The sequence below is a fragment of the Sinocyclocheilus rhinocerous genome, unplaced genomic scaffold (assembly GCF_001515625.1).
Source record: "Sinocyclocheilus rhinocerous isolate Xijiao unplaced genomic scaffold, SAMN03320098_v1.1 scaffold730, whole genome shotgun sequence".
NCBI classification, from domain to species: domain Eukaryota; kingdom Metazoa; phylum Chordata; class Actinopteri; order Cypriniformes; family Cyprinidae; genus Sinocyclocheilus; species Sinocyclocheilus rhinocerous.
Genome location: NW_015670605.1, coordinates 32989 through 45688, shown reverse-complemented (window position 1 = coordinate 45688; position 12700 = coordinate 32989). Strand labels below are relative to the sequence as shown.

The 12700-nt window shown below is 41.1% G+C and overlaps 1 protein-coding gene across 3 annotated transcripts; it reads left to right on the top strand.

Moving 5' to 3' along the window:
- The first annotated feature begins 1559 nt into the window (after positions 1-1559).
- Positions 1560-12492, top strand: LOC107734285 (serine-rich adhesin for platelets-like). 3 transcript variants are annotated; one of them, XM_016546208.1, is made up of 7 exons: positions 1560-1676; positions 2820-3271; positions 4210-4374; positions 4771-4895; positions 5067-9152; positions 10161-11859; positions 12079-12492. In XM_016546208.1, exons 2-7 carry the CDS (start codon positions 2828-2830, stop codon positions 12085-12087), a joined length of 6528 nt encoding a protein of 2175 aa, XP_016401694.1. In that variant the 5' UTR covers positions 1560-1676; positions 2820-2827; the 3' UTR covers positions 12088-12492. The 3 variants fall into 3 exon arrangements, with proteins under 3 accessions (XP_016401694.1, XP_016401693.1, XP_016401692.1); XM_016546207.1 differs by having other exon boundaries at positions 5067-9693; positions 10174-11859; XM_016546206.1 differs by having other exon boundaries at positions 5067-11859.
- Positions 12493-12700: the final 208 nt, after the last annotated feature.

Below are 12700 nucleotides of genomic sequence, written 5' to 3'. Positions count from 1 at the left end.
AAAGTCACACCCTTATTCTGAAACTCTGCAAACAAGGTTATAACAATAACACTGTGTATATGTTATTTTAGAGCATTACGCTTTCAGCAAAAACATAATGCTTATTCAGCACATATCCAGTAAGATATTTGAGCCTACTGGATTTTAAATGCAACTTCCAAAGAACATTTGTAATATCTTTTGATAAATTGCACAGTTGTAGTGTTTTAAAAATTGAGTTAGTTCAATCGAGTCATGTCTTCCACAGATCATTTGCTTTAAACTGAAAATTCTGTCATCATCTACCCGCCCACAAGTCACTGTGAACTTAAATAGCTTCTTCCTGCATAACATGAAGGGAAATTTTACATTGCATTACAAGGAACATGCATACTGATCAATTATTTAAAGTACGTGCAGACATGTTGTTATATACAGTATGTTCTTATATAAATATATAACATGCATAGTGATAAATTATGTATATAGCACTGCAATTAGTTGCTACCCATCACATATTTTTGTTCACATAGACTATGTTATTTTTTTTCTGACCCTGCTGTCTTTACAGAAGTTATCTGTTCCAGCCAAACAAGTTCAGTCTCATTTGACCCCATTATTTCATCTGCGCTTCGATTGCGCATACAAAGATAACAATTTTGTTATATACAAAATTAAATAAATCACTGGTTATCCAGATTTGACATAAGTAATGTTCATAAAAGTTGTATGGCCTTGTCTAAATAAGTTGTTGTTTTAATCAGTATTATTTGTGCATTAGAATTCCTACAATTCAGACCTACTGCAAGTAAATTGTTTACTATTAAATTAGTTCAGGAGTTAAATTAAGAGCATTAAATGAATTCAGTACTGATGATTTTAATAATATGATATGTATTCATACGGTATAGTGTCTGAAGAGCTGTGTTATTGCTGAGTGGAAGTTTTCCTGTGACCTCTGACTGACTGTGTTCAGCCAACACATATAGGCTATTCTCCAATTTATGTGTATTTGAGCTCCAGATCAAGGCTTTGTTATCAGGACCGTGTGTTGTTCAGTTAAAGATTGACTAGGATTAATTATTAACTTTGCATATACTCATATGGAAATCAATAATGTTATGGAATCAATCATGTCATGAAATCTGTCTGTCCTTAACAACTTCCACTCAGAAACTCACGTAGCCTAAGTTTATTGGTTTTTAAAAAGATGGACAAACGCTTATTTTGAGCATGACTGTACCAATTTTTTGTCTTGCGCGCAAACACAAACAGGTTTTGCCTATGTTATCAGGACCGTGTGTTGTTCAGTTAAAGATTGACTAGGATTAATTATTAACTTTGCATATACTCATATGGAAATCAATAATGTTATGGAATCAATCATGTCATGAAATCTGTCTGTCCTTAACAACTTCCACTCAGAAACTCACGTAGCCTAAGTTTATTGGTTTTTAAAAAGATGGACAAACGCTTATTTTGAGCATGACTGTACCATTTTTTTGTCTTGCGCGCAAACACAAACAGGTTTTGCCTATGTGTGTGTGTGTGTGTGTGTGTGTGTGTGTGCGTCGGTGTGTGTTGTCCTCTTCTTCAACTGGAGTTGAAAGTTAAAACGTCTGTCGCTCGTCATGACGGTCTTACATCGATGAAGGGATTTTACACAAGGAATTAAGGGGAAACGGCACTTTAGACTGGTAAGTTGAGTTTAAATCTATGTGAGAAAACTTTAACGTCATTATATTTCATAATTGTACTTTTTTGATGCTTAGCAGTAAGTTCCCGAAGCTTTGAGAGCTTCACGATACGCGACTATAAAATGTAACGGAGTCGCGTCGATCCTCGTGAGAAAGAAAACATGTTTGTGATGAAGTTAACAATCGATGATTTGTATTTAAATAAATATAAGTGGAAAAAATCTGACAAAGTTTAGCCCCTATACATGGTGGGCTCTCTGTTGTTGCGACACACCCCGGGGTTGTTGAAGCAGATGTGAGATCTTTTCAGATTAATTTTTAATGATTTGCTGATAAAGTACAGGATTCGTGCTATTTGGCTGACATTATAATAGAATAGATTTAATAGAAAGCCCAGAGATCTTTTCACTTGACGTGTTAACTAAGATTACTTTAATGTGGCTTTTAGACTTGAAATGGACGCCGTGTTCGTTTATTTTTTTCTTCTGTTTTAGTATCCATATTGTATTTAACCCTTTCAGACCTTAATTAGGTTGCAATGACACACAATTATGACTGTTTTATTTCTACCCTAAATGTATGATGACCATAAATAACCATAAATGATAATGATAAAAAATAAATAAATAAAAAATCAGCTTGTGACCAATTTAACAGTTATTTCTAAATATATAATAAAAAAAGGATGAACTGAAATCATAGTGTGATATTATGACTTGTGTAGTTTAGGGTATAAATGTAACATTAGATTTCTGGCTTTTTGTAACATTTATATATTGAGTTATTAACATCCATTCTTAGTGATTTGGATGTCACTGGATGACTATAAATAAATAACATTTAACTACTCAAAAAATGTTTATCATTGAAACAGACATTGGGTTAGGTCTTAAAAAATCTTCCTACACGTTTCCATTTATGTGAGCAGTATTTTTCTTTTATTTAAATTAGATTTTAAATATATCCATCATAATTATTTTGGTTTGTTTGCTTATATAAAAATGTGTGCATCTACAATAATCTAGGCACATGTTTGATTCTCATATGTTTAATGTACTTGGGGAGCAAACAGATGTTGCCCTCATGTGGAATTAATGTGTATTATCTTTTTTTTCTGTTGTTAATCTGTCTGCATTGGTGCAGGTGTAAATATGGCTCATCGTTCCCAGTGCTCCTCTGCCGGGGACAATCCCCTGGACCCCAACTACCTGACCCCTCATTACCGTGAGGAATACCGAATGGCGATTGACGCCCTGGTTGAAGCTGACTTGGAGGGCTACTATGGGTTTCTTCAGGAAGCAGATGTGGTTGATTTCTTATCCCGTTCAGAGACTGAGTATATCAAATGCATGGTGCAGGCTCCACATCACACTGCCCAACCAGAGAGGCGATACATGGCTGAAGATGTAGATGGCTCTTCTGACACTTACTGGCCGGTACATTCAGACCATGATGCTCCGAGCCTGGACCTAGGATGGCCGCAGCAATTCAGATTTGTTGGACCCACTGAGGTCACTACGTTGGTGAATCCGTCTGATCCCGAGATGCCCAGTATCAAGGAGCAAGTCCGCAGAATGATCAAGAATGCACAACAAGTGAGTTTTGCATGCTGCCCAAGTGCAGTAAGATATTATTAGTGCATGACAGAAGTCAGTAAATACAGACTGTCTTCCCTTATTGCTCAGTGATTTTAATCACTTTGGTACTGTTTTCACAAGTAAACAGTAAGAACTTTGTATGGCAGACTGGTCACACAAGTTTCACAGCTGGTCTTTCATTCGAAACGTGACATATTGACAGCTATTATGCACTCATTGGTGTTGTAGAATCTAATGAGAACTTTGGTTTAATCGGTAAACACAAATGAATTAACTTATTTCAATTTAGACATTATAACTTCCAGTTAATTCAATACAGGTTTCTTGTTTCAATTTGCCCAAAGGTGCTAAATGAAAAATGCTGATTTTATGCCTAATTGACACAAGAACTGTCATTTAATATCATAATAGTTGGTGTGATCAATGATGGCATGAAATGGCATGCAATTACATGCACTGTTGCCTATAGTAATGCCATTCACAACAGTATGCCTCTGTACTGTAATAATATCATGCAGACTTCCCATAGCAGACTTGTTTTGTTTTTTCTCCAAAATGTTCTTGCTAGACTGAATTCACAGTTGAACCAGTTTGCGTTTCAGATTGTGTTTTTTTCTTTCTTTTTTTTTCTTTGGCACTGTTTCTTGATTGAACTTTTGCCTAATGTAAAATAGACTGGGCCATCATTGTTGACAATCTGGTAAACTGAAATCTTAAGTAAACATAAAAGTAGACAGTTCTCCCTGCCCTTCACCTCTCTTCATCTGATATTGGCCTCTTTGTCATTTATGTATGTATGGTTAAAATGATAGGGGGAAAAAAAGCTGAAAAGAAAAAAAAAGAACTGAAACTTGTTATGATATCACTGCAATGCATAATGTTTTTTTTTCTTTGAGTAATATATATATATATATATATATAATTTCTTGTTCTAGGTTATCGCTGTGGTAATGGATATGTTTACAGATGTTGACATCTTTGCTGATATCCTTGGTGCAGCTACACGTGGTGTCGCTGTTTATGTTCTTCTTGATGAACTGAATGCTCACCATTTTGTTGCGATGGTGAACAACTGTAGGGTGAATCTGGATGAAATAAAAGTAGGTACTTTTCATAGGTGTTAATCACAAGTTGAGTAGTCCAAGAGTGTTTTGGAGCTATTTTCTAATGATTTATAGATTTACTACTTTATAGAATTTACTCAAAATCAGCCTATGAATTAATGGCCTTAGCATTGATTTTTTTTAAATTTATTTATTTATTTTTCCAATCATGAAACAGAAATATCATGAATATGATAGAAATATAATTTCCTATGATAGAAATAATAGGAAAGTACTGTTACATACTTATTTTGAGAATTTTGTATGAACAATATATGTGAGCGTTATTAAGACTTTACAATTTTTTACCATTAGGTGGTACACTTTAAAATACACTTAAAATGTGGTTGTTTTGAACTGGTGCAAATGCATTAATATTCTTTTTACTTGCAGTTCATGCGGGTAAGAACTGTGTCTGGTAGTAGCTACTACTGCCGAACAGGAAAGACCTTCAAAGGTCAGATGATGGATCGCTTTATACTGGTAGACTGCAGAGCTGTTTTAAGTGGCAACTATAGGTAGGTACATTTTATCTTTTAATGTTTTTTTGTAAACCATAAAAATATTTTGAATTTATAATGATTATATGTGAAATATATGTGGGTTTTCTTTAGCATATATTGTGTTCTGAGGTTGGTATGGTCATTTAATATGTGTTGGCTAATACATTTTCTCATTTTGTGTTGCAGCTTCATGTGGTCTTTTGAGAAGATACATCGCTGTCTTGCTCATCTCTTTCTGGGACAGCTTGTAACCACCTTTGATGAAGAGTTTCGGATTCTCTTTGCCCATTCAGAGCCACTGGTTGTTGAAAATGTTTTGGCAATTATGCCGCACTCTAGTGGAGAACCCGAAAGCTACTACAACACAGAAAAGACCCACATGTTTAACAGAGAATATCCAACTATGGGCATGGAATGGGCTGGGCGTACTACAGAAGATCATATGAAATTGGGTTACAAAATGTTACCCTTTAGGAGTGAATCCATCCACAGTGCAGCAGAAGCAAATCCCTCTGTTCAGAGGAATATGAACCTGCATGCTGCCCAGCAATATAGAGGGGACCATCAATTTATAGAGCATGGAAGGCAAATGAGAGGACCAAATGAAACGGTTGGCTTCAAAAGACATAGCAGTGGAAATATTCCTGATTATGAATACATGCCCCCTCAAAACCATCCAACAATAAGAGGAAAGCAGTACAAGGAGGGAGCAATTCCCCACGTTGGACACTTTGCACAGGAACCATGTATTCACAAGGGAGCTGGATTACAATCTGGTTATGACATGTATGGAAGATTTAGAGGCCAAGGCCAACACATTGATCAGTTTTCAGGGCCTGGCTACCCTCATGAGGGAGAAGAAGATGAACCACCTGGAGTTTATGACCATATTCAAAGATACTTGCAGTCTCACCCTGCTATGGAGGAAGGACATGGTCCAAGAAATGTATTACCACCTGTGCAGTCCAATCTCAAGAGACATAGCATGGGACAGTCTTATACATGTCAGACCTCCCCAACACAACCAAACCCGCCAGAACAGAAATTTTTCTTCAATGTAAGCCGCAAAGCACAGGATGTGAGTCAAAAGCAAGGCCTGCGGGACTGGAGGATCAGCTCATACCTTAGTGCATATGATGATGCAGGAGAGCTGGATTTAGCTGAACTTGAAGGATCCACTGCATGTGATGACATTCCATGTTTTACGCAGGAAGCTCCCTGTGGCCCCATACGTGCTGAAATTAGACTAGGAAATAGAGAGTTTAACAGGATACCTTCACCTAGGGAAAATCCCATGTTTGTCCAAATTCAGAATAATTCTATTGTGCCTGACAGTTCAGTTAATCATCCATCTGACTTATCACAAATAAATATCAAAACAACACCAGCATCAACTTCAGAGTCTTCTTGCACCACTGAGGGTGACAAAGTGGAGGAGACGCAGAATAGAGAACCTAAAGAGACTAGCCGGATAAGTGAAGAGTTCCTCAAGAGGAAACCCAGCCGACATGTCCAGAGGAGTTCCAGACTGAGACACTCACTGATATTCAGTTCAAATTTGGAGTTGCATGCATCAGAAGAGATGAAAGATGCTGGTGGAGAAAAAGATGGAGATGACGCTTCTAAACTTTCAGCTCGTGTGTCACAAATCTTGGATAAAAGGAGGACTGGTTCTCCATTTCAACCATTCCAGTGGAGCAGTTATGTAAAGTCAGCCACATTTGATAACTCCGCCTCAGAGTCTGCACAACCTGAGGATGAACTGAACAAAATGGGTGAAAATTCTGATGTAGATAAGGTTGAAAACTGCCAAAATCTTAGAAAGAATTCAATAAAGGGTGATCTGCAAGAAAAAGATCTGCCTCAAACAGTTCCTGAAACAAACAGCCAAAGGGATGAATGCCCATCTAATTTATTGCAAAAGTCATCTTCTTTCATAGATATGAATGACCCTGACTGTAGACTGAGGTATTTCAAAGAGTTAGCAGCAAAACGCAAACTTGAAGCAGCAAAGGCTTCTCAGAGCAATCCTATGAAAGCCACCCAAAAGTTTACTCTACCAGAGAAACCGTCAACTATTGACGCAGATAAAACAACAGGACATGTTTTCAAGATCCCAGAAACTCCACTCAAGTCAAAAAATACATTTTTCACAGTAACAGAGATCAAAGAAACCTATAAAGACACCAAATGTAAGGAATCGAGTAAAGACATCCTACACAGAGCTACTGATGCTGAAAAAATTAGATTTAAGAAAAAACTTGCAGAAGAGTCTGGCTCATCTTTAAAAATTTTCAAGGGAGACATTGATCAAGCTCTAAAAGAAGAGGCAAGAACAGTATCTACAGCTAAAAACCAGACACCCCCCGTTTTAAATTTTTTTTCACAAAAACCTCTCTGTGCCTCACAAAATCAAGTAGTTTCTGTTGCATTAGATACTACCTCAACAAAATCTGGCCTCAACCAATATCGTATTTCTAAAGAAACAGATCCCTCCCATGCCGTTCTGACTGAGAGTTGTCTGCCTATAAAGTTACCACAGACAAAGTGTGTGTCATCACTACGCACCACTCCAAATGAGGGAAGTCTATCTGCAAATGACTCACAAACTCTTGCACAGAGCTTACCCAATATTTTTGGCACATGCTCTGATACTGTGCATCTTGATTCTAATTCAACAGCAAACCTTGCAATTGTAGATACTTGTGTACCTTCAAAAAATGACCACAAAGATACAGTTCCCTCCCCAGCATTTTACCATACAACTGGAATTAGTTCCACCAAACACTCCACTGCAATAAAGGCAGACTTTTCTCAGCACCTCAATGAAACTGGGGCAGATTTTTCTAAACACTCCACCGCAGTAGGGGCTGAACCATCTACAGCAGAAAATGTGTATTTCCAACACCACTCTGCAACAGAGAAAAACTCTTCTCAACAGCATACCTTAATAGAATTGGACTCTTCCAAACCACCCACTACCACAGAAAGTGAACCCTCACGAAAATCTACTTCAACAGAGGCAGACTCTTCTCAACACACTCCTGCATCTAAAATAGACTGTTTTCAACAGCCTGCTGCAGTGAGGAAAGACTTTTCCCTGCACCCCACTGCTACAGAATGTGGAACTTCAAAAAACTTCCCTATTACAACAGAAACTGACTCTTTCCAACAGCCAACTGCAGCAAAAAGTGAATCGTCACATCACTCCACCACAATTAAAGCAGCCTCTTCTCAACAGCCTACTGAAACAGGAGATTACTCTTTTCAGCCCCCCACTAAATCTGGGACAGACTTTTGCCAACACTCCACTGCAGTAGAAAGTGAAAACTCTGAAAAATCCACTGCAGTGCGGACAGACCCTACTACAGCAAGAAATAAACCTTCCCAACAGTGCACTGACGTATCTTCAGACTTTTCCAAACATCCCCCTGCAGTGAAGGTAAATTCTTCCCAAAACCCCACTGCAGCAGAGATTAACTCTTCTGAGCAGTCTGCTGCATCAGTGATAGACTCTCCCCAACACCACATGGCAAAAGAAAGTAAATGTTCGCTAAAACCCACTGTATCGGGTACACAACCTTTCATACAGCTAAATGCATCTGCTGCAGCCACTTCACAACATCCCAGTGCAGTGGAGGCAGACTCCTCCCAACAGCCCACTGCAACAGCCACGGACTCTTCTCAACACCCCACTGCAACAGCCACAAATTCTTCTCAGCAACCCACTCAAATGGAGAAAGACCCTTCTCAAAAGTCCACTGCAGTGGAGACATACTATTCCCAGCATGCCGCTGCAGCAGTCACAGACTCTTCTCAGCACCCCACTACAACAGTCACAGATTCTCCTCAACAACCCATTGCAATGGAGGCAGACCCTTCTCAAAAGCTCACTGCATCAATGGTAGACGCAATTGAACAGCTAACTGCATCAGAGGCAGACACTCCCAAGTCCCACACTACAACAAAAAGTGACCTTTCCACAGAGACCGACTCTTCCCGGGAGCCCACTGCAGCGGTCACAGACTCTTCTCAGCAGCCCACTGCAAAAGAGACCGACTCTTCCCAGCAGCCCACTGCAACAGAGACCGACTCTTCCCGGGAGCCCACTGCAGCAGTCACAGACTCTTCTCAGCAGCCGACTGCAAAAGAGACCGACTCTTCCCAGCAGCCCACTGCAAAAGGGACCGACTCTTCCCAGCAGCCCACTGCAACAGAGACCAACTCTTCCCGAGAGCCCACTGCAGCAGTCACAGACTCTTCTCAGCAGCCCACTGCAACAGAGACCGACTCTTGCCGGGAGCCTACTGCAGCAGTCACAGACTCTTCTCAGCAGCCCACTACAACAGAGACCGACTCTTCCCAGCAGCCCACTGCAACAGAGACTGACTCTTCCCGGGAGCCCACTGCAGCAGTCACAGACTCTTCTCAGCAGCCAACTGCAAAAGAGACCGACTCTTCCCAGCAGCCCACTGCAACAGAGACCGAATCTTCCCGGGAGTCCACTGCAGCAGTCACAAACTCTTCCCAGCAGCCCACTGCAACAGAGACCGACTCTTCCCAGCTGCCCACTGCAACAGAGACCGACTCCTCCCAGCAGCCCACTGCAACAGAGACCGACTCTTCTCAGGAGCCCACTGCAGCGGTCACAGACTCTTCTCAGCAGCCCACTGCAAAAGAGACCGACTCTTCCCAGCAGCCCACTGCAAAAGGGACCGACTCTTCCCAGCAGCCCACTGCAACAGAGACCAACTCTTCCCGAGAGCCCACTGCAGCAGTCACAGACTCTTCTCAGCAGCCCACTGCAAAAGAGGCCGACTCTTCCCAGCAGCCCACTGCAACAGAGACCGACTCTTCCCGGGAGCCCACTGCAGCAGTCACAGACACTTCCCAGAAATCCACTTCAACAGTCACCGACTCTTCCCGGGAGCCCACTGCAACAGAGACCGACTCTTCTCGGGAGCCCACTGCAGCGGTCACAGACTCTTCTCAGCAGCCCACTGCAAAAGAGACCGACTCTTCCCAGCAGCCCACTGCAACAGAGACCGACTCTTCCCGGGAGCCCACTGCAGCAGTCACAGACTCTTCTCAGCAGCCCACTGCAAAAGAGACCGACTCTTCCCAGCAGCCCACTGCAACAGAGACCGACTCTTCCCGGGAGCCCACTGCAGCAGTCACAGACTCTTCTCAGCAGCCCACTGCAAAAGAGACCGACTCTTCCCAGCAGCCCACTGCAACAGAGACCGACCCTTCCCGGAAACCCACTGCAGCAGTCACAAACTCTGCAACAGAGATAGGTTTTTCCCAGAAGCCGACTGCAGCAGACAAAGACTGCTCCCAGAAGATCACTTCAACAGGCACAGTCTCTTCAGACACAGACTCTTCCCAGCAGCCAACTGCAACAGAGACAGATTCTTCCCCTGAGCCCACTGCAGCAGTCACAGACACTTCCCAGAAGTCCACTTCAACAGGCACAGACTCTTCCCAGCAGCCCACTGCAATAGAGACTGCCTTTTCCCAGGAGCCCACTGCAAAATACACAGACTCTTTCCAGCAGCCCGTTACAACAGAGGAAGACTCTTCCCGAGAGCCCACTGCAGCAGACACAGACTTCTCCCAGAAGTCCACTGCAACAGAGACAGATTCTTCCCCTGAGCCCACTGCAGCAGTCACAGACACTTCCCAGAAATCCACTTCAACAGTCACAGACTCTTCCCAGAAGACCACTGCAACAACCACAGACTCCTTCCAGCAGTCTTTTGCAACAGAGACAGATTCTTCCCAGCTGCCCGCTGCAAAAGAGACAGACTCTTCCCAGAAACACACTGTAACAGCCACAGACTCTTTCCAGCAGTCTGTTCCAACAGAGACTGACTCGCTCCAGCAGCTCAGTATAACAGAAAGTGAGTTTTCCCAAAATCCCTCCAAAATGTGGACAGACACTTCCAAACATCCTATTGAAACAGAAAATGAATCCCTTCAAGACATCACTGCAACAAAGTCTGACTGTGTGAATGAGAAAAAAGATGAGAACTTATCCGAAGCCTTTAGCAAACTAATACCCATTCCAGAGGCTAACAATACTCAAAAAGAAAATAGCATATCTCAAAATGCAGTCATCACAGACTCAAGTTCCCCAGCTAAACATTCCCAATCTGAAACTGTTACACCTTGTGATAGCCAAGTGGAACTAAACCAAACACAAGCATGGGCCAAACCATGTATAACTCCTACAGTTAAAGACACAGACAATGGTGCTTTAACTAGTCTTGATTCAGTGGAGGTGAGCTCAACTCAGTCTCAAGGTTCTCCAGAGCCTTGCCTGTCCTCGAATGAGATCAACTCAACTCAGGGAATAACACAATTACAATCTAGCTTTTCATCAAACCCTATGGAATCTAGCTGTCAAAATGACTCAAAGCCTGAGAAAACAGATGAGTGCCAGAAATCTGACACAGAGCAAACTCAGAATCATGACACTTCAGCTGTAGATGCAGGGCCCAAGATAGCTCACATAGAAGTTTCTACAGCAACAGACTCTAACGAGGTTGATAAATTTAAACAAACAACACCAGAGGTAGAAAACACTGTGACTAACTTTGCAGAGGTGTCAGAAAAATCACATTTGACTGTACACAGTAATTCAAGTAAGTCTTCTGTTGCAGAGAATGCAAAATCGATAAAGTCTGCCCATCAGACATCTACTGCAAATGTTATCTCTTGCAGCAACCTTAGAGATGACACTAAAGTTCTTTTAGAGCAAATTTCAGCAAAGAACCAAAGCAGATCTTCCCAGTCCAAGCAGACCCTTGCTGCACCCAATGAAGCCAAAAAGGGTGAGGTTAGTTCTGCAGATAAATTGTTTTCAAATAATTCAGGAAGGCCCTGGTCCTCCAAGGCTACACCAGAAGAGCGGGAGATGTTACTACAAAAGATGGAGCAAATGCGTAAAGAGAGGAAGGTCTACAGCCGTTTTGAGGTATGTTGTAGAATTTATTTCATATGAATTCATCATTTTTAGTAATGTTGTATGTGCTTGTATGCATGCACATTTTTTAAATTGCTCTGAAAATATTGATAGTCTGTTGCATAGATTCATTGTCCAAAAGCACAATATCCAAAAGACTGAAGTTAAATGTTTAAATGTAAATTTATATTTGCTATATTACTCAAGCATTTGTATTTGGTGTTTTCACAGACCTCGTGAATTAAACCATTGGAAGAGGGGCTCCAATGATGAACAATAAGAGGAAAGCGATTTTGCCTGATTTTTTTTACCTCATAACTGTGAACCTGCACAAACTTGGATTGAAGTGTCTAATAACTTCTGATTATACCAAAGAGTGCTGCCTATATTGAGAGAATAGAAATCCCTGCAGGGCTTAACAAGCTATGCAGATGATCTGTGTGACAAAACAGGAACTCAACCTTTACCGGCTGGAATAAGCTTTTGATAGGGCAAGTATTTCTCTGTGTGTGTGTATATATAGTGTAGCTGTGAAACACATTTCTGAATCTTTTGTAGTTATTGGGAGTTCTATATTCAGAAATTATGATCTGATATAAATACTGTAAATAGAGAGTTGTTTACATAACAAAAACAAGGAGATAATTAAAAATGGAACTGCCAGAGACAGAGCTTGTGAGCGATGTGGAGTGGGGGAGGAGTTGCGTGCTATTGCCTGGAGCAAGGAGCAGGTTTTCTGAAAGTCTCCAAGATTGTTCTGATACTGCTCCAACATGTTAACAGACTATTGTTTGTGTTTCAATACAGCATAAAACTTTTCTCCAAGTATTGTTTGTTTTTTTCATTTAATATA